Genomic DNA, 21,473 nt, shown 5'->3' with positions numbered 1-21,473 from the left:
CTGGGCTGGAAAGGAAGCACATTCCTAAAACCTGTGCATGGAGCTTAGAAAAGTGGCAGCATGCCATTACAGCATCCCCTCCCTTGAACTGGATCAAGAAGAGTTTTGTTTTTGATGTTTATGAGGGTCATGTGGACATGCCTGAGGGCAGCACCCCAAATTGGTTCAGAGAGAATTCTTATCTACGTTTCCTCTTCCTCCACTTCTGCTTTCAGTTGCCTATCTACCAAGTAAGACAGATACTAAAAATCAGATATCTAGTTTTTGGGTTTTTTTAAATAAGTAGCCCACCTTAAACATAATCACATGGGTAGATGCCCAGTCTTGACACAGCATGTGGTTTGTAATATGTATTTCAGCTTTCCTATATCAAGCTGTACTAGTCTGCACACTAATACGACACACTACCACAAGATGTATTTTTACTGAATATAAAGGCTTTCTATATATTCTGCGAATCTGTCAGATACAGACTGCATGTTTTAAAATTATCCCAGGACTATTCTGATGAAAGGAAATGGAGTGTATTTGATTTCCTGATACTCCGATTCCTCTTATGACATTGCTCTGGGGAATGCTTGACTTCTACTAAGTGATGTTCCCTGTCATTTTCAGACTGCAGGAAGATGCTTTGGATAGAAGATCCTAGTTTAATTTAAAAATATGTTTGGAAACCCTAAACTTCCTTAGGCAAAAAAGAACATGCCTGGTCTATAAAGCTAGTCTTTTATTGGCTATTCTTGGAAAGGGTGGACTTATAATTGACACTTGTAGTTTTCTGATTTCCCCAGGGACTGACATGGGTAGAATAAAACACATGTCCCAAAATGATGGGTTTTATTTCTGTTAACCTAGTAAGTCTGACTGGCTCTTTGAGCTTCTTATAAACTTTGACAGTAATAAGTTATGGCTTCTCTTTTTTGGAAGGCCTGTTTCAGCAACCTGATATGGAAGGGTTTACTAGGAATATTGCAAAATACTGTACTAAGAAATAACAAGAGCTCTTTAGCACGGAGACATTATTTTAACCAATTGTTTGCCATGTCTTTTGTACAGTTGCTTAATCTACATAGTTAAATGATGTTCACTTTGAAATGCCTGGGTTTGTCAACATGACATTATTTTAAAGGGAAAAATACTTTCCTAGATGTAACAAAACTGCTGCAATATGCTACAAGGTCTGTTTCCCACCAAAAGTAAAGATTAGCTATCTAAAACCCTTGCCAGCATGACCAACAATATCAAATAAGTAACCAGTTCACATACTCTTTTCTGTTAGGATTTTTGCTATTTTTGTAACATATGCTTATTCTCCTAGGGATCTGTGGGTTACAGCCCACCTGCCTAAATAGCTCAATTAATGATCTGGAATGAGACTGCCCATTTTCTCAACAGCTGAGGTCCAACCCCCCCGCGGGCTGTATGCCATGAAGCACAGACCATCTTGATCCTCTCCTCATCATAGGTACCACCCCACAGCAGTCCCACCCTGCATGGGAGCCCAGGCTCCACAACTGCCCCCAGGCTGGAGCTCCATGGGCCCTTCTGGTTGTACTGCCTTGCCCAGTGGGTAAGGGCAGGAAGCAGAGGCTGGAGGAGGGAGGTTGAGCCCAGAGACACAAGCAGTAACAAAAGCAATTGATGAGCCCAAGAACCACTGGTTAATGGCTCCAACCAGGCAACCAGTTGGACAGCCATGATCTGAAAGAACAAACTATTAAATTCAACCTGAGAAAAGATGCAAATGCCTCAGCTGATAGTAGAGTAATACAAACCAAACATAGAGAACTTACTCAAATGAACAAAAATCCAGTGTATACAATGCCATATAATAAAATGCACAGATATTCCACAGGGAAATTTGGAAAACAAAAGTGAAAGCAGTCTAGTGGTAATAGTAGACAAGCAGGGAGTCATGAGGACCAAAAGACTTTCAAAAGGTCAGTATACATACACACACATTACAACCAAAATAAAGTAGTTGCTTCCACTGCTGATGTAACCAAATCCCCTCTCCAGACCTTGCCTCTGACCTGTTGTGTGATCTTGGATAAACCATTTAACTCCTCCCTACTTCTTAATCATCTGTAAAATGGTATAATGACATCTATTTTCTTCATGAAGGTGTAGTGGAGATTAGTTAATAATCGTAAAACAGTTTTCCCCCTTGACTGCTACAGAGTCTCCTACAGTACCCAAGTTATGAACTCCTTGACCCTCTTTTTGGTATTTGTATCCATAGTTCCTAGCAAAACAAGAAGCTAATCCTTGACTGGAGCTAATACAAACAACTAACTAACTGGTCAGAACAGTTCAGAAACTTATAGCATGCCTGCAGTGGGGCCCATCACACTTTTACCTTCAAAGTAGCATAGAAAAATAGTGTACTATATATTTTTGAAAAACAGTATCTGACCATTTAATTACAGGCTGCCATAAAAGATACACATGCAAAGAGAGACGAGGCTATGAATCCACCTAGTTCCACATATATTTGCTAACACGGTGCACACCTGCTGTGTGCACTTAAGCCAGACACATTTGGTCAGCAACCTCCTGAAGGTCCCAAGTTACTAAATAGAGGGTAGAAAGACTTGAGCAGCTGTAACTACTCCTTGGACGCATCTACACAAGACATTTACTGCAGTTGACTAATTAGCTCTGCAAAAAACCATCTTGGCATCTACATGGGCAGCTTTATTAGGCTACAGGAAACTAATAAACTTCACAGCAGGGTAGTACTTGTAAATACAAATACTATCCTGCTATGAGGTTTTTGGTTTTTTTTGTTTTTTGGAGGGGTTTTTTGTTTTTGTTTTACTGTGCAGCACTGCACATGTACACATTGGAAGGGCTGGAAGGGCACCCTGCACTGGAGCACCCTTATGCCCCAGCCAGCCTCTCTGCAAAATGCTAAGCCATGCTTGAGAAGCTCCAGGCTTGCAGACTGACACCCTGGCCCTTGCCAGCTAGAACAGCTCCAACCTGGCTCAATGTGCTGCAGTCTGAGGTGCATGTGTAAAGACAGAGCCTGGGAGCAATAAAGTCCAGTGCAATACACACTGAAGTTTATTGTGTCACATTAACATACACATGTAGATGCATCCCTTGTTTCCTTTGCCGTCATAATAAACTCTGAAGTAGTTGGGATACCAGGAGGGAACATGGGATTTAAAATATAATGTGAACATCATCCCTAAAAGCTACAGTTTTGTAACAGGGCAATTTTTTTCCTTTCCCCCCCCCACCTTCTCTTTTGAGTGCTTGTTTACTCTAGAAAAGAGAAAGCTAAGTGGGAACATGATGGCTAATGCAGTGAAAAACTAATTCCCTTCCAAGTGACAAATGAAGAAATTCTTTGCTCCCAGGGACCAACTTGGGAGATCCCTGGAGGATAGACAATTCTCACAAGCCGATGAGTGAAGAGGAAGTAGAGCAGGAAGACTAAAGCCTGGAGTGCTTCCAATAAACTGTGAATGGAGGGTGCGGCAAACTAAAGCAAACATCAAGAGAAAGAAGGGCAAAGAAGTTAAGGTTTATTAAACTAGCCCAGATTTTTCTTTTGGATAAGGATGATATTAATGCAATACATCAGATTAAAGGAAAATTAAAACTGAGATTGAATTTACAAGTTTATCATGATCAACTATTAATCAAAGTATATCAAAGACTGCATTATAAAACCTGACCATTTACTGTAACATATGGTGTATTTCATACTTCTATATTTGTAAAATGTTTATTTTTCATAATTATATTTTCCACAACAACAGTTTATTATAATGTACACACACAGGATTGACTATGCAAAGTCCTTCAACTAATGCTTTTAGTGAGATACTTAAGCATATACCTAACTTTAAGCATGCTAGTCTGTGGGCACATCTACACAAGATGTTTTACTGCAGTAGTGTAGTTGACTGTGCAGTAAGCATGTCTAAATGTGCACACTTACTGTGCAGTAAAAAATTGCTAATTGTGAGTAATTTTGCTATCTGCCAATGCAAGTAGCAAATATACTCACGAGTACTTAACTGTGCAGAAAAGCTTGTGTACACACCATCCAGGAGCAGATTTGCTCCCAGTCATCCCTGCCACTAGGAGGCCAGCCTGAGCTCAGCCCTAGGAAACCAGGGCTGGAAACCTCTCCTGCCTCAGGACTGAGCAACTTCTGTGGCAGCTCCAGCCACAGCCCCTTTAAAAGCCTGCAGGCATTTTGAGCTCTTGGATACAACAGCACGAAACCTGAATGGGAAATCTTGGCATCCGCTGCCCTTCAACAGGCTGCAGACTACCTGCGCCAGTCTGCCTGCACCCTAGCGCAGCTGCCTGGTATGACAGCCTGCTGCAGGCTCCTGCCAGACCTGCCATCCCCCCAGCCAAGATGCAGCCAGCTCCCAGCTGCCAAGGCCAGTGCCAGCTGCCCACAGCAGCCTGCCTGGAACCTGCCGGTGCTGTGGGGCATCGCCTCTCCATGTGGTTCCCAGTTCTATGTCATGCTCCTGTGTTGGGTGCTGCAGGCAGCTGCCCAGCTCCAACAGTACAGGGACAGTTGGACGGAATCCTGGAGAGTTGGCATGGGAGTCCCGATGGCCTCGTCGCCAACGCCATTCACTGCTGCCACACAGGCCCCCAATTGGTCCATGGAGGAAACTGGTGACTTGTGGTGTGGTGCTGTGGCATGCGAGAGGCTGAAGTGCAGTGGCAGTTCACATGAAGGAGGCGCTTCAACCCACATCTATGAGGGGCTGTCAGGCCAGATGTGGGAACGTGGGCATGACCAGTTGGCACAGCAGTGCTGCACAAAGGTCAAGGCCTTCCGGGCACAGTGGGTCACCATCATCAACCACAACCGTCAGTCAAGGGGTGCCACAAGTCCATGCCCTTTATGAGGAAGTTGACTGAGATCCTTGTGCTCCAAGACACAAGCCACAGCCACACTGTGTACAACAGCATGGGCAGCCTGCCAGAACCCCCACTCCAGCCTGGCACCCATAGTGACATGTCACTGGGGGGAGGGCCTCTTGGGGTGCCAGAAGCCCATTCCACGAAGCTCCCCACCCCTAGCCTCCACCAGCAGCTCAGGGAGCCCAGGCCAGTGCCTGTCCTGACAGCTCCACAGCCTCAGCCCTAGGAACAAGGCATGGCCAGCCAGGTCACCTCCAACTGGCAGCAGCACCAGCTCATCCCCAGAAGGGGCCCCTGACCAGGTACCTGCACACCATGCCCCACCACCCAAGAACACCATTGGGAGCTGCACATCATCACCACCAGTCAGGACCAACTGGAGCTGCTGGGCACGCCAGTCCTACCTACATGGTAAGCCCTACACTGGGGGAAGGGCCATCCCTACCCTTGCCCTTGGCACCCACTTCCTGCCCCTCTCCCTGCCCAAGCCAGTCACACTCCTCTAGCCCCCAGATTCCTCCCCACTACAGCACACAGGAAGGTGGGAGACAATACAGAACTTTATTGAGCAGCCCATGCCTCCACAGCTAGGCAAGCACAGGTCTCTCACATGCCAAAGAATGCACCCATGCTGGTGGTGATCTCTCTCTCTCAGCTGTGCAGGGCAGAGACATGAAGCACAGCTACAAGTGGCCCTGCAGGTGATGGCACTGGTTGCAGGCCAGCCTGGGCTTGTCCCCTGCACAGTTGAAGCTCAGGATCCCATGCCAGGTGTGCAGGTGTGCCCAGGGCACCCTGGCAATCAGCAGCAGCAGGGTATAGAGGGTTGGGCACCCTTTGATCCATGCAAATAATTCCTTGTGCAGCATCCATGACATGTGCAGCAGGAGCATGCATGGGGTGCAACTCAGGCACGGTGTGGTGGGGGGAGCAAGTGTCAGTCCAAGGGTTCCTCCCCAGAGAAGACCCCTGTGGGGAAGGTGGGGGTGCAGGCAGCTCACCCAAGCCCCAGCACCATGTGCCAGGCAGCAGCACAGGAGACAGGCTGGCCTATAGGACGAGAAGGGGATCTGGAGCCACAGCAGCAGCTGCCGATCCAGCCTGCTGCTGGAAGAAGCAGCCAGCACCCAGTGGAGGAAGCAGCCAGCACCCAGTAGCCCACCAGCCCCAGGGGAGCAAGCGGAAACAGGGGTCTCGGCTGGCAGCCACCTGAGCCCAAGCCTGCCCAGCTGACTTAGCATGGTCCCTGGGCATCCATGCACACCTAACCCCCTGATCTGAGGCTGGGCAGTGCATAGCCCCTGGTACAAAGTATCTTATCTCAGAAATCTCTCACAAACAGCTTCTTTCTTGTTGCTCTGCAGGCCCTGCAACTTCACATTAGGAGAGAGGCCACTGTTGGTAGCTGGAATACAGTCTCAGGATCACTGCTGCCCATAGCCTGGGCCCTGGTGATGCACCAGCTCTGCAGGAGGATGGAGGATTGGTGACAGCTGTGGAAAACTGGCAGGTGGATGCGCAGATGTGGTAGTTGAGAACCCTGCATGGCAGGACAGGTAGGAGGGCAGAAGATGTTGCCCACGTGGGATCAGGAACACCAGGAGTACAGGGCACAGCTCCTGGCCCTGGAGCACAAGAACACGGAGGTCCTATAGGAGCAGGGTACACTCATGGCCAGGGCACTGTACGCCATAGAAGAAGACGGTCAAATGCTGGACACCATCCTGATCCTGGCAGCCACCTTCAGGCTGCCTGCTGCTATGCCCCCGACCCTCACCCCACCCGCCTCTAGCAGCCGCCCGCCACCCAGAAGCAGGCCATCTCATGGACCTGGGTAGAGATCCAGCACCACCTCCACAAGCCAGGAGCCCTTGCTGCAGACCCCAGCCTGGGCCCCCTGTCACCCAGGCCTCCTGCCAAGGCCTAGCCCCATCAATCACTACAGCTCCTCACAGGCATGGAGCAGGAGCAACCTGCAGCAGGGCAAGGACTACACGCTGGCCCTGGCTGCTGGGAAGGTCTGCACTGGGGAAATCAGCAGCTACCATCGGCCCTGGGCGAGTCCCCTGCCCGCCAAAATTGCCGTGGCATGCTCACCCACAGGGGCATGACTAGAGGCCAGAGTGTAGGCCACCTGTCCTCAGGCTCCACTGCCTAGGTGCCCCACCCCTACAGCCACCCATCCCAGGAGGGCACACGAACACACCACATTGTAAATAGGTTGCACAGGGAAGAGACTGTTTTATTGTTGGTGGGTGGATGGTGGAGGGGCTCTGGTGTTGGGAAGAAAAGAGGGAGGTGGGGTCTGTTTGTTGTAAGGCCAATAAAGTGTTTTTCTGAGAACTGCCCACAATAAGCATGGTGCTTGGGGAGGGTGGTGAGGTAGGGGTCCATGGGTGGCTGTGCATGTGGGCAATAGCAGAGAGCGCAGGAGGAGATGATCTAGCCAGCACCTCTCACACCCAGTGCCCTGGCCCCAGGGGACAGGTGTGCAGCTTGCACAGGGCCTCTGTGGGGGGAGGGGGAGGGGCCACTGCCTGTGCTGCTGCCACAGGTGGTGCCCTTGCTTGTCAGGCATCCTGTCACCTGTGCTTCCTACGACCAGGTCTCTTAGATGTTATGTAGCACACAGGCTGCAGTTATTACCCAAGTGATGTTGTCCTCAGTGAACTAGAGGTGAGCAGTGAGGGTGCACTAGGGTCCCCTGAGACAGCCAAAGGTGAACTCGACCAGGGCACAGGTCTGGCCCAGGCACTTGCTGAAGTGGGCCTGGGTGGGGGTTCAGTTGGCCGGCATAGGGCTTCAAAAGCAAGGGGAGGAGCAGGTAGACGAGGTCCCCAGTTAGAAGGGGCAGGACTACCATGTAGCCTAGCTACAGGTCTGGCACCTCTGACACAAAGTGCTCACTCTGCACCAGGGCTGACAGGGCAGTTCATGAAGAGGCAGGAATCATTGGCACTGCCCACCCAGCTTACACTCACACTGGTGAAGGCACTGAGGTGGTTGACAACTGCCTAGAGCACAATGGAGTGAAAGCCCCTCTGGTTGTAGTGGGGGTGGTTGAAATGGGGCAGGCAGGTGCCAGGGATGTGGATCCTGTCCAGAGCCCCAATGCACTGGGGGAATCCCAGAGCACAGAACTCCACCACCACCACCAGGAGGTCAGGCATGTGTAGAACAATGTGCCCCAGCATGTCTCAGAGGGTACCACATACCTCCAGGATAACCTGCCTGCTGGTGGCCTTGCCCACACCGAAGAGGTGGCCCACATACCAGAGGCTGATGGTCATGGTAGGGCAATAGCCAACAAACTGTCCACAAGGAAAGGTGGCTGCATATTGGTGCCCTTTCACTCTAGGTGCAGGTGGAGCTGCTCCAGAAGGTCCTGGAAGGGGGCCTGGGTCATCCTGAATACCACAGGCACTGCTAGTCATCCCAGGTGTGCTAAATCAGCGTTTCCCAACCTGTGGGTCGTGACCCAAAAGTGGATCACAAGAATATATGAATGGGCTGCAAACAAACTTTAAGAATGGATTCCCCTTTAAAGGAAAAATAAATGTGGAAAACTGTGTCTTTTCCCTTGCAGGCTGGCAGAGTTCCAACCTGCAAGAGGCTGCTTGTTCCCCTCCGCCCCCACTTTCCCACACTGGGAAAGCTAGAGCCTGGGGGTGGGGGGCAGCAAATTGGGAGTGAGGGGCACTGGGTCAGGACTAGACATCCATGTTTACAAATGGGTCCTGGTACAAAAAGTTTGATAACCACTCAGCTAGATGGCATGTAGTCACCAGTCCTGGCTGGCCTGGAGGAGCTGGAGGCAGTGGGGCTGGAGGGCCAGGAGGGTAAGGGTGGCTCCAGTGGTGGCATCCTGGACCGCATCAAATCGGCATCCCTGCTGGGGTCCAACCAGCAGAACGGGGTCTGATGACAGCTGCACAGTAGCAGTGGCTAGGCCGGTGGGTACTGTGTGTTGAGGAGACAGCAGGGCCCATGCTGCCATGGACCAGCTAGCATGGCAGGCCAGCACGGCAGCCAGCAGGAACCCAGAGCACTGGGCGTCACTGCTAGGGGCTGGAACAGCCATGGCACAGGGATGCAGAGGCTGCAGCACAAGGGCTGCCACATGTGTTCCCATGATGTGCACATTGTTCCTGGCCAGAAACACAGCTGGCCAGGGAGTAGGGAATGGGGCTGCCTTTTAAAGATGGCCTCCAGCTGCAGGCAGCTGTGGCCAGAGAATCTGACTTCCCCTTGGTGGCAGCAGGGCATTATTGCTGGACCCCAGAAAGGAGGAGCAGTTTGCTGATAGAAACAGCAAAGCTACTCCCACATCCCTATACATGTAGATGCCTGTCTGGGAGCATTTACTTGTGGGTTTACCCACAAGTAAACTAGTTCCGCATCAAATGCTTATGTAGATGCACCGTTAGTTTTAAAATACTTTGTTAAAATTATGGACAGGTGATCAGGCTTTTACCACTGGGGTAGAAAAGTACCTTTTCTTGGTCACTTACATTTCATTCATAAAGTGGAAGAGTTAAAAAAGGGTCAAAATAAGAATGGAGAATCAATGAAAAATACTACAGTGGAGACAGAGAAAAAACAACAGGAAGTGAATACTTGCTATAAGTACCATTATTCTAACTTAATTGTGTTGTCTGTACTAATGTGATCTTAAAATCAATGCTAATTTTGCACAATTACAGTTAAAAGATTAAATTATGTACTTATGCTTGAAGGAAGAAACATACAATATTACAGACATTCTTGAGAGTGAAATTCCCTTTTGATATTAATTTATCATTTACTATGAAACCAACAGATAATATGGCTCATAAATCAGTGTGTTTTTTATTATATATCAGTAGGCACAAATAATGTTTTGTCACAAAATCCAAGAATTATCACCACATCTGTGTTTGGCAGCTTGCTAATGGTAAAAATTGAACAAACATGAACCATATAGAAACACCGTCGTCAGAAGACTACAGCAAAAACAACAAACATGTGATTTGATATAATCTGGAATAGGTACATAGAAATCTAAAATTTTCAGAAAAAATCAGAAGAGGTGAATTACTTCCCTTAAAAGTACAGTGAAGGAGTAGAAAGAAAAAAAAAAATCTTCCATTTTGAAAAGCCAAAATTCTTACCTGATGATATGCTTCATAGATTATATCAAATAAGAAAGCCTGGGGCATTTCACTTGCTCTGTACCTGGCACGTTCTAGTGAATGGTCTAAACAACCATCTGCAGAGGAAGCAATAACAGTCGAGACAAGAGGACGGATTGCTCCTGCTGCCTAGGGAACAGAACAAAAAAAAAAAAAAAAAGTCTTCAATATATACTTGAATGTTTAACTTAACTAATTTCTGCTAAAAGTGCAAGCCAAAACAAATGTGAAATATTAACCTCTTTACATATGCTCTGGGGCTTAGAGCTGCCAGGTGTTAAGCACCTTCTGATACATATTGAGTGTCCTTAATTCCCAGTAACTTCAGAGAAAGTGAAAGGAGCACAAACTGCTTACAGTTTTCTCCCCCTCCCCCTACATAATCAAGCACCATTATTCTGTATTGACACTTCTCCTGCTACGTAGCCAAACCTGAGATATGTGGCCACATTAAAATGTGATATTAAAGTAGGCATGTCTACACCTGCATCTGGTCTGAGATCAGTTTACTTACAAGAAAACTACTGGCAAGTAAATACTCCTAGGCAGGCGAGAAACAGGAGCAGATTTGCTGCTAATGGCAGCAAACTGTTCCCACCTGCGGGGGCCCTGCAATGGGCTCCTGCAGCCACCAAGGAGAGCTCTACCAAGGGGCTGGCAGAGAGCAGCAGGTCAGGAGACAACCGTCTCTTAACCAGTGCTGGGACATTGCACCGTGCCCTCAGGAGCTCCCTGCTGCCAGAGTGGGGAACAATGCCCTCTTGCCCTGGCAGCAGTGAGCTCCTGGCCCTGGCTCCTCAATCAGGGCCATGGGACTTGGAAAGAGCTGTGGAGGAAGGGCAGGTCCCAATCCCTTGCCCCTATGGATCAGTGAGGCAGCTAGCCCACTGCTAGCTGCCCTGCTGGCAGATCAGGACAGAGGACTGGGACCTACCCCATCCCTACAGCTCTTTCCAAGCCCCATGCCTAGATTACCTGCCAGGGCATGAGGCTGCAACCTGCCCCTGACTAGAACAGTTCCCAGCCCTGTACATGGGGCTGAGGCTGGGGAGCTTGTTCCCTACTCAGCTCCAAAACCATGGAGCTGGGCAAGGAACAACCTGGGAAACTGAGCAGGAAACAAGCTCCCCACGCCCCACAAGCAGGGAGCTCCCAGCACCAGCTCCACACCATGGGGCCAGAACTGGGATACTCTTATCTCCCAGGCTCAGCTCTGCAGTCATGGGGCTCAAGCTGGCAGACCTTCATCTCCCAGTACCAGCTCCACGACCACAGGGCCCACATAAAGCAATAAGGATCTCCCAGCCCCGACTCCCTGATTGTGATCTCAGAGCAAGGGGCTTAAAGCTGGTACTGGGGCAGGGGTACACAGTCCCTGCCTAGGCTCCGATGGCAGAGTCCACCCTGGCAGCAGGCAACTCCCAGGAGGATTTGCTCCTGGTCAGTCATCTACATATGCACAGGTGTTCCATTAGTAATTGCAAATAAAATTTGCTGCTTGCATTTGCAGGGAGCAAATTTGCTTGCAATTAGCCAGGTTTGCTGTGTAGTAAGCATGTGCATGTGTAAATACACATGCTTACTTCACAGTAAACTATGCTACTGCACAGTTAACATCTTGTGTAGATGCCCCCAATGGGAATCAAGGCTAGCTCAAAACCTCAGGATGAGTCCCAGACACTGAGCCAGTGTTCGAGCTATTTTATAGCTCTGTTTTACAGAGATCAATGTATACATCTTCACAAAAAACTTCCCAGCTCTTTCCAAGTCCAACTTATATTTAAGGAATAAATATTCAAAACAAGAAAAAGAATGGTCTTTTTTTAAAAATGAGATCCTATGTGTTTATATTTATCCAGCCTCTATAGTTCTATTTAAGTGCAAGATCCAACGCAGACTACATACTCTAATTTGCACGAAGTGTACTCAATTGAAAAGGCAGTTTTAAAATGTATAAAAGGTAAATTGCCAGTTGCAAATCTCTTTAAATGTCTTTATGTTAATAGGCTTTTTTTATTAGGTTCCTATTACAAAACAAACTCTTTTTGAACCCTTTGGGCATGTCTACACATGCATTTAGGCATTTCATAGATTTCATAGACATTAGGGCTGGAAGGGACCTCCGAAGATCATCGAGTCCTGCCCCCCATCCAAAGGGCAGGAAGTCAGCTGGGGTCATAGGATCCCAGCAAGATAAGCATCCAATTTGCTCTTGAAGGTGTTCACTGTAGGTGCTTGAACCACCTCTGAGGGCAAGCTGCTCCAGACCTTGGAGGCTTGGACAGTAAAGAAATTCTTCCTTATGTCCAGCTTGAAAAGGTCTCGCAGTAGTTTATGACTGTTGGACCTCATCGTCACTTGGGGCACTCTGGTGAACAAACGTTCCCCCAGATCCTGGTGGTCATCCCTGATAAACTTATAGGTGGCCATCAGATCACCCCGAGCCTGCACTTTTCCAGGCTAAAGAGCCCCGTGGCTCTCAGCCTGTTGTCGTAAGGTCTGTTTTCCTGACTTCTCATCATGCACATGGCTCTTCTCTAGACTCTCTCAAGCTTCTCCACATCCTTTTTGAATTGTAGAGCCCAAAAGTGGACACAGTACTTCAGCTGCGGCCTCAACAAGGCCAAGTACAAGGGGAGAATGACGTCCTGTGAGTTCCTTGAGAAACATCTATGGATGCATGCCAGCATTTTGGTTGCTTTAGTAGATGCAGCATCAGATTGCAGGCTCATGTTCATCTTGTGGTCAACCATGACCCCCAAGTCTCTTTCTTCCGTAGTGCTAGTCAGTATAACACTGCCAAGCCTATAAGGATACTGCAGGTTTTTCCTCCCAAGGTGGAGAACCTTGCATTTTTCGGTGTTAAACACCATCAGGTTCTCGTCCACCCATTTGCTAAGCCTGTCCAGAATTCGGGCCTTCTTCCAATCTTTGGGCACTATACCAGAGCGCAATGAGTTTTCAAAGATCCATGCCACAGGCTAGGCTATGATGCTTGTCAGCTCCTTGAGTACCTTGGATCACCCGCCTGTCTTCTGGCATGGATGCTTTGCCCCAAAGTTTGGTGTCATAGGTGAATTTGGCCAGTCTGCTCCTGACTCCAATGTCCACATCATTAATGAAGATGTTGAACAATATCGGTCCAAGGACAGAGCCTTCAGGGACCCCACTGGTCATAGGAAACCATGATGAGTGACTGCCATCAATTACTACCCTCTGGGTCAAACCACGGAGTCAATTTCCCAGCCAGCAGATCATGGTGGACCCAAGGCCACAACTGGCCAGTTTCGCCAAGAGGTGCTCATGGGATACCAGATCGAAAGCTTTTTTGTAGTCAAGATATATGACATCAATCTTTTCTCCCCTGTCCAGGTGATAGGTCATCTGGTCATAGAAGGAAATGAGATTGGTCAAGCAGGACCTACCCGCAACAAACCCGTGCTGGCTATCCCTTAGGATGTTGGCATTGGCCAGTCCATTAAGGATGGCCTCTTTAATAAACTTTTCTAAGATCTTCCCCAGGATAGAAGTCAGGCTGATGGGCCTATAGTTAGCCAGATCCACTTTCCTCCCTTTCTTGAAGATAGGCACCACAATGGCCTTCTTCCAGTCTTCGGGCACTACACAGAGCGCCAGGAGTTTTCAAAGATCCATGCCAGGGGCATGATGCTCGCCAGCTCCTTGAGTGCCCTGGGGTGCAGATTGTCAGGGCCAGCTGACTTGAAGGTATCCAGCTTCTCAAGGTGTTCCTTCACGAGGTCAGCATTAATGAGGGGCAGGGGATCTCCCTCACCTGGACCTCCCTGTCCCATAGCGGGCATAGGCGACCCAGGGGACTGAAGAAAGACCAAACACAAAGTACCCATTTGATAGGTTGGCTTTTTCCTGGGCAGCAGTTGTCAGTTGTCCCAGCTGGTTCAGCAGGGGTCCAATGTTGCCCTTACTTTTCCTCTGGCTCCCCACATATCTAAAAAAGGACTTTTTATTGTCCTTGATGCCCAAAGCTAGTTGGAGTTCAGTTGCAGCCTTGGTTTTCCTGGTTTGTTCCCTGCAGGACCGGACCAGTGCAGAATAATCCTCCTTGGAGATGAATCCTGTCCTCCATCCTTTGTAGGCTTCCATTTTTAGCCTTAGGAGGTCTGCTAAGTCCCTGGAGAGCCAGGGGGGCTGCTGTGCCCTCTTGCTGCCTTTCCTTTGAGATGGAATAGACTTAGCTTGTGCACTGAGGATTGCTCCCTTGAGGAGCAACCAGTCTTCTTGAACTCCCTTCTTCCTGAGGTCATGATTCCTTAGGGCCTGACTGACAAGTCTCCTGAGCTTGTCAAAGTTGGCTTTCCTGAAGTCAAGGACTTCTGTGTTGCTGACTAACTTGCCAGCTTTATGATGGATGGTGAAGGTGATCAGCTCATAGTCGCTGTCACCCAGCTTCCCATTGATCATTAGGTTGCAGATTAAGTCATCCCCAGTAGCCAGTACCAGGTTGAGCAGCTCTCTGCCTCTTGTTGGCCCATAGACTTCTTGAGTCAGGTAGAGGTCATCCACACACAAGAGGAAGCTTTGCAACCGCTCGGATTTTGCTAAATGATCCTCCCACAAGATGTCCGAGTAATTGAAGTCACCCATGACAACCATGGTCCTGGAAGCATGCGGCCTCAGCCAGTTCCTGGGTGAACTCCTGGTCAAGCTCAGGACTTTGGGTGGGAGGTCTGTAGTAGACTCCCACTATTGTGTCCCCTGTGCCATGTTCCCCACGGATTTTAACCCAGAGGGTCTCCAGTCATCCACCCTGGTTGCCAATATCAGCTCGCAGGGACATGTATCTTTTCTTAACATAGAGAGCTACACCCCCGCCCCTTTTATCTACACGATCCTGTACAGGGTATAGCCATCTATACCGGAGGTCCAGTCATGGGTAGAGTCCCACCAGGTCTCCATTATCCGTACAACGTCATAATTATTTACACTGAGCAGGAGGATGAGCTCCTCCTGCTTATTCCCCAAGCTCCTGGCATTTGTGTACAGGCAGGCAAGTGTCCTCTTGGGGGCTCGTGACTCGCCCAAAGATTGTACCAGGGCTAGGGCAAGGGTGGGCTCCCTTAAATGCTTTCGCATGCTGGCTTTGCAAGGTCTGCTCAGCAGACCAGCAGTGGCAGTAGTCCCCCTGCTCCCCAACAGGCTTAGTTTAAAGCCCGGTGGAGCAGGTCAGCCAGTCTGGCTGAGAAGAGCCTCCTCTCCAGGGGAGAGAGGTGGAGGCCATATCTTCCCAGCAGCTCGCTGCCTCTCTCGCCAAAGAGCTGGCTGTGGCCATGGGAGCCAAAGCCTTCCCAATGACACCAGCGCCGTAATCTTTGGTTGACTACGTGGATCCTCCTCTCCCTCCTCAGCCCATAGCCTGAGACTGGGAGGACCGACGAGAACACCACCTGTGCCTCCAGACCCTTTAGCCCCGCTCCCAAATCCCTGTTGCACCTCATGACCAGGCTAGGAGTGCTCTGAGCCATGCCATTGGTGCCCACATGAATAAGGAGCATAGGATAGTGGTCTGTGGGCTGGAGGAGCTTAGGGATCTTCTCCGCAATGTCCAGGATGCGGGCCCCCAGGAAGCAGCAGACTTCCCGGGCTAAGGTATCAGAGCAGCAGATCGCTCCCTCAGTTCCCCTCAGGATGGACTCTCCCACAACAGACACCTTATGTTTTGTCTTGGGGAGAGTGAGGATGGTAGCTGCAGTTCAGCCTGTGTTGCCTGTGGGAGCTGGCAACTCAGGAGGCTCTGCTGGAGCAGCAAGAGGTGTGTACCTGTTGCTAAACTCCGGTGGGGTGGGGACCTTGGTGCAGTGGGCCTTAGGCCCCTTGACCACCTTGGTCCATGCCCCTGACTGGACAGTGGGAGGTCCCGGAGTTCTCCTGGAGGGAAATGGTGGTCTACCCTCCAGCTCCTGGGGGAGAAGGGCCTGCCAGTAAGAGTCGATCTCCTGCTCACAGTCCCTGATGGCACGCAGTCTCTGGACTGTGGCCTGGAGCTCCTTCAGCTGGCGCGCCAGAGATCCCAGAAGGAAGCAGACCCCACATGGGGAGATGGCCATGCTCCCAGGCCCCAGAGCCTAAAAAAGTGACAGGCAGCTTGCGCAGCCGAGAGCCAGAGGCTCCATCTGCGTGGAGCCTGGAACCATGGGCTCCATCTGGGTGGCGGTCTATGAGGTGCCCGAGGTGGGGGCCGCAGAGCCCAAGGAGACCCTTGGGGTGCAGCGCGTGCCCATCTGTGTCATGCCTCTGGTAGGCTGGCTATGGCTGGAACTGACTACCCTGGGGGGATCACAGGCAGGGTCTTGGGCCCTCACGCGCAAGCTCCGTGCTAACTCACGTGCCAGCAGACAAATGCGCCCGTTTGCACAGCCTGTTCACATGGCTCCCTGGGGGACTGGGCGAAGTGGGAGCCTGGGCAGGGCTTGACCCAGCCCAGCTCCATGCAGCCGCCTCTTCCCCCTCAGTGAGGGGTTAACCCCTCCCCACCACGGGCCCTGCTTGCCTCCAGCTGTGCTGGGGGTAGGCGAGAGGCTCCGCAGCTGCTGGGGGGTGTCTGGGGGGCTTTGGGAGAGCAGGGTCACGGCGGGCTTTCACCCACACGTCTTTCACTGTTCCGGAGCCTAACTGGGGCTTTTTTTGCTGTTGGCGGGCCCTTTTAAAAAACTGCACGCATGCACAGTGGGCCCACCATAGGGGAAAGCTGCTCTCAGGCAAGGGGGGCCCTGCCCTACTGGAGGGGGGCTGGTGAGTACCCCCTCCTACCTTTCTCTCTCTCTGGAGGGGTGGGCCAAGTACGGGCCTGGGCAGGGCTTGACCTGGCCCGGCTCCACACATGCCTAATTTTAATGTACATTAGGGTGATTTAGGCTCATGTCTACACGCACATGCATTAAAGTGCATCAATGCTGTATGTGTGGCCTGACACAGGACTACAATTACCCCCAAGTTAATCTACACACAGCATTAATGTGCCTTAACGTGTCTATACATGCCTTAATGCACTTTAGCTATTTGTGCCTACATTTGATACCTGCTTTTGCGAATGCAAGCACAAGTAACCTAAAATTGCCATTTTTAGGGCACATTAAAATAAGTTGGTCATACTTTACCTTACTTTAACCATTGCCTTTGATATGGAAACCTTGGAATATGCAAGGTTCTCCACCTTGGGAGGAAAAACCTGCAGCATCCTTATAGGCTCAGCAGTTGGATAGCACTACAGAAGAAAGAGACTTGGGGGTCATCATTGACCACAAGATGAACATGAGCCTGCAATGCGATGCTGCGGCTTGCATCCATAGATGCTTCTCGAGCAAATCCTGGGATGTCATTCTCCCCTTGTACTCGGCCTTGGTGAGGCCGCAGCTGGAGTACTGCGTCCAGTTTTGGGCTCCACAATTCAAAAAGGATGTGGAGAAGCTTGAGAGAGTCCAGAGGAGAGCCATGCGCATGATCAGAGGTCAGGAAAACAGATCTTACGATGATAGGCTGAGAGACATGGGGCTCTTTAGCCTGGAAAAGCGTAGGCTCAGGGGTGATCTGATGGCCACCTATAAGTTTATCGGGTTGACCATCAGGATCTGGGGGAACGTTTGTTCACCAGAGCGCCCCAAGGGATGACTAGGTCGAACGGTTATAAACTCCTGCAAGACTGCTTCAGGCTGGACATAAGGAAGAATTTCTTTACTGTTCGAGCCCCCAAGGTCTGGAACAGTCTGCCAGCGGAGGTGGTTCAAGCACCTACATTGAACACCTTCAAGAGTAATTTGGATGCTTATGTTGCTGGGATCCTATGACCCCAGCTGACTTCTTGCCCTTTGGGCAGGGGGCTGGACTCGATCTCCCGAGGTCCCTTCCAGCCCTGATGTCTATGAAATCTATAAATAGCATTTGCTATTGCAAAATAGGGCCATAAATTGTCATAGTCAGCACACCTAGAAAACTTCTTCTGGAAATACCATATAACCAGCAGCAAAAGTCTCTTTAAGTACAGAACTGGTACAGATCTGTAGGGAATGAATTTCCATTGCCAATTCTTTCCTTGGACTGGTGACTATTTAGAACCTCAAATGGGCATTGTGACAAGAGGCCTGTTCAGGGCTGGAGTTGAACGTTGGCCTGCCCTTCTGTCCTATCTCATCTGCCACAGTTTACTGTTTAATAAGTTTGATGTAAATATGCAGGAGGCTACCCATTTAATGCTCTGATGTCTGGGGCATTATACACTGCTCCAGCTTTCCCTACACCATATCCCATGCCTCGCAGCTGACATTGCAAATTAGTAACAGCTCCAACCTGAGGCCAAGCTAAACTCTGCCCCTTGCTGGGCCTCTAGCATTCTACTCTCACACTCCACCACCTCTCACAGGGCTTCATTCATACTGCCCCTCACTGGGCCACTCTCAACACGCTATGGATTCATGCAGCCCCTCCGGGTCCCCCTTGGGCCCTACTCTACACAGCCCTTCAGGCTTTCCTAGTCACACTCTGGCCAGCTTTCACACAGCCCTTCAGATCTTGCAGCCACTGGCCTTATGCCTCACAGTGCACTGAACTCATCCACTAGCCGCTCTCCAGGCAACTTGTTCATGTTGTCACTCTTATGAGGGTTGGCCCATGTGTAGCCCTTCAGGTTGCCTGAGCAACCCTATTCCACACACCCCCTAGTGCAGCCCTTTGGGCTTGTCTGTACAGAACCAATTCTACATCCCACCATCCATAGGCCTTCTGGCGCCACTATGCACCCTACCCTCTGTGGGCCTATCTACACACTCCCGCTTCCTCATCAGGGCCTTTTTCTGACCCCTCACTGGGGCCAACTCTATAACCCCTCACTGGGGCTTGGGGTCTTACACCCTATGGGCACAAGTGTCTGCAAACATGCCTGGCCTTGTCCCTGCTCTAAACTTACCCACTGGGTAGTAGGAGCTGGGATTATAAAGGTGCCCCACCTGCCTTTCACTGGGGAGGCAAGTAGCCTGGCATTACTGGGGAACTACCCCACCACAGGTAGTCCCACCAGGCCATCCTTCCCCAGCAGGGTGTAGTTTTCAGTCATGCCCCAGAAACAGGAGCCTATTGCATTGCCATAGCTACTGCCCTTCCCTCCAAGATGTTCTGAGCAGTTCCAGCCAGGTGGTATTCTTTCCCCAGCTGTTTGCAACAGTCACTGGATCAGCCCCCACAACCTGACCTAAAATAGAGGCTCCTCAGCCCTCTCTCCTCCAATCCCTTGGTCCTTCTGCAGTCATATGGCCACCTCATCAGGGCTAGCCTGCACCTGCCAGCTGCCCTGCTGCCTGCACTCAGCCCTTAAAGTGGAAGGCACCAAAGGTGCTCTGCCACCAGCATCTAAAGACAAAATATTACATCACAGTGTTTTGATAATAGATTTTTTTTTATCTTCTGTAACTTAACATGGCTGCTTTTCTCCAGGTCCAAAACCACTTAGCAATACAAGTCGTATGCATATAAGAGAAAGTTATGTCACAAAGTACAGCCTTTTATGAATGATCATGGAGAACACTAGTTATGTAATTTATCCTTTCACATGCACACAGCAAGGACAGAGATGGGGTGATCACCTGTGCACAAAGGTGCAGAGGGCAGAGAAATTGCAGAGAAGGATAAGGGCAGAGTCAAAGAATCCAAACAACAGAAAAAGGATCTGAATAATTTGTGTAAAATAGTAAAAAGGTCTCCCCTTCTGGATTAAAGGGAAGACAGGGCCCACAAAGCTCCAAAGATCTGGGGGAACATTTGTTCACCAGAGTACCCCAAGGGATGATGAGGCGAATCGTCATAAAACTACCGCGAGATCATTTCAGGCTGGACATAAGGAAGCATTTCTTTACTGTCCGAGCCCCCAAGGTCTGGAACAGCCTGCCATCGGAGGTGGTTCAAGCACCTACATTGAACACCTTCAAGAGCAAATTGGATGCTTATCTTGCTGGGATCCTATGACCCCAGCTGACCTCCTGCCCTTTGGGCGGGGGGCTAGACTCGACAATCTTCTGAGGTCCCTTCCAGCCCTAATGTCTATGAAATCTATGAAATCAAATGGAACAAAAGAAAATCATTTCTCTTATAACCCAGGAGACAATAAAGTATAGGAAGGTCCATTATGTCTCCATTGGTCACATGCACAAGTGATAAAAGGTCCTAGGAAAGACTGAAAAGCAGGTTATTCATAGCTTTTCTATAATTACTTACCCAGTTTAAAGTGTCTAACGTATTTTCTCAGAAACAGCTGCCATACCAGGAGCACATTTTGTAAAAAAGGGGAATAGAATTTCTTATGCTGACAGTTTTTTATTATAATCACTTTGTCAATGATTCTATTATGACCTGAGCAGAACTCCCCCCCCTCCCACCCACACACAAATGTAATACAGTTCAACCTTAGCTATTAATTTAGCACCTAGTAGAGATAACATTTTGGCTAACATTTTCTAGGATGTCATCTTTGATGTAAAAAAAAAAAAAAACCAACACAGTTCTACTAGGTTTTCTCTGTGCTTTCTCCAAAATTTGCACTTTTCTCTCCTTAACACAATTTCTTCCATTATCTTGGGTTTCTTTGAGGCAATCTGGCATAATTTTTAGATTTTGTAATGGATTTTTTTTTTTTTTTTTTACGAGTAGTCGGGCCAGCGATCAACCGTCTTGTGTCCATAGGTTCTTATTCAAGTATTCAAAACAATCCTACATGGAAGAGATATAGGTCACCCCTCTTTACTCTGACAAAAAACAAAGTGTGGAAACAGTACTCTATCACCTGAAGAGGAAGAAACTTGCCTTCCCTATCCAGAATGTAACTATCACTTAAAATTAGATGCTTTGTTTGAGATTTTGTCCTGAAATCAGTTGAGTTAAATCACACACAACAGAAAAATATATTCATTGTGAAAGTCCACTGAAGTCAGCTGAATTATGCTGAAGATGAAATTAGCTCAATACATTTGTGAAACTGAGAATAGTTTAATGCCACAGAGATACAAATACTCCCTTCCAAGTTATTGACTGTAAAAGATGCTGTTCATAAATTTGCTGCTCAACTAAATGACTCTGAATAACATATACTAAGTTAGAATAGCCAGACACATATCCAACTATTTATAAACCTGCCGTCAATTTTTTTAAGTAAAAGATTACTTGCAAGTTATCAAATACTACGGTCTCCTTGGGATTCACACTAAATTAGCTCTGGCTATGAGCCAGCTAAACAGCTCAAAATCACTATGATGAATTTCTTCTTATCCTAATCTATCAAACTGTTTCCACATGTTAATGCATGGAAAATATTCTTTTGCACAAATCAAATGGCTTTCAATGGTGGGCATTCACAACCACATCTACTATCAAAAACAG

The 21,473-nt window shown here is 49.0% G+C and overlaps 1 protein-coding gene across 14 annotated transcripts in view; it reads right to left on the bottom strand.

Moving 5' to 3' along the window:
• CRPPA (CDP-L-ribitol pyrophosphorylase A) overlaps nucleotides 1–21,473 on the bottom strand; it is a 239,402-nt gene that overhangs the window by 183,572 nt on the left and 34,357 nt on the right. For 12 of the 14 annotated variants that reach the window (XR_016442294.1, XM_090046864.1, XM_090046858.1 and 9 more), the window contains exon 3: nucleotides 10,059–10,208. The exons of the other annotated variants lie outside the window; for them this stretch is intronic. Coding sequence is in view for 11 of the 12 variants with exons in the window: in XM_090046864.1 (XP_089902990.1) it covers nucleotides 10,059–10,208 (150 nt within the window). In the remaining variant the exon portion in view is untranslated. The remainder of the gene's footprint in view (nucleotides 1–10,058; nucleotides 10,209–21,473) is intronic. 14 annotated transcript variants of the gene reach the window in all.

Source organism: Crocodylus siamensis, chromosome 5 (genome assembly GCF_052110815.1).
Source record: "Crocodylus siamensis isolate JL-2025a chromosome 5, ASM5211081v1, whole genome shotgun sequence".
NCBI classification, from domain to species: domain Eukaryota; kingdom Metazoa; phylum Chordata; order Crocodylia; family Crocodylidae; genus Crocodylus; species Crocodylus siamensis.
The sequence above is the reverse complement of the archived record's forward strand: the minus strand, read 5'-3'. Positions and strand labels throughout refer to the sequence as shown.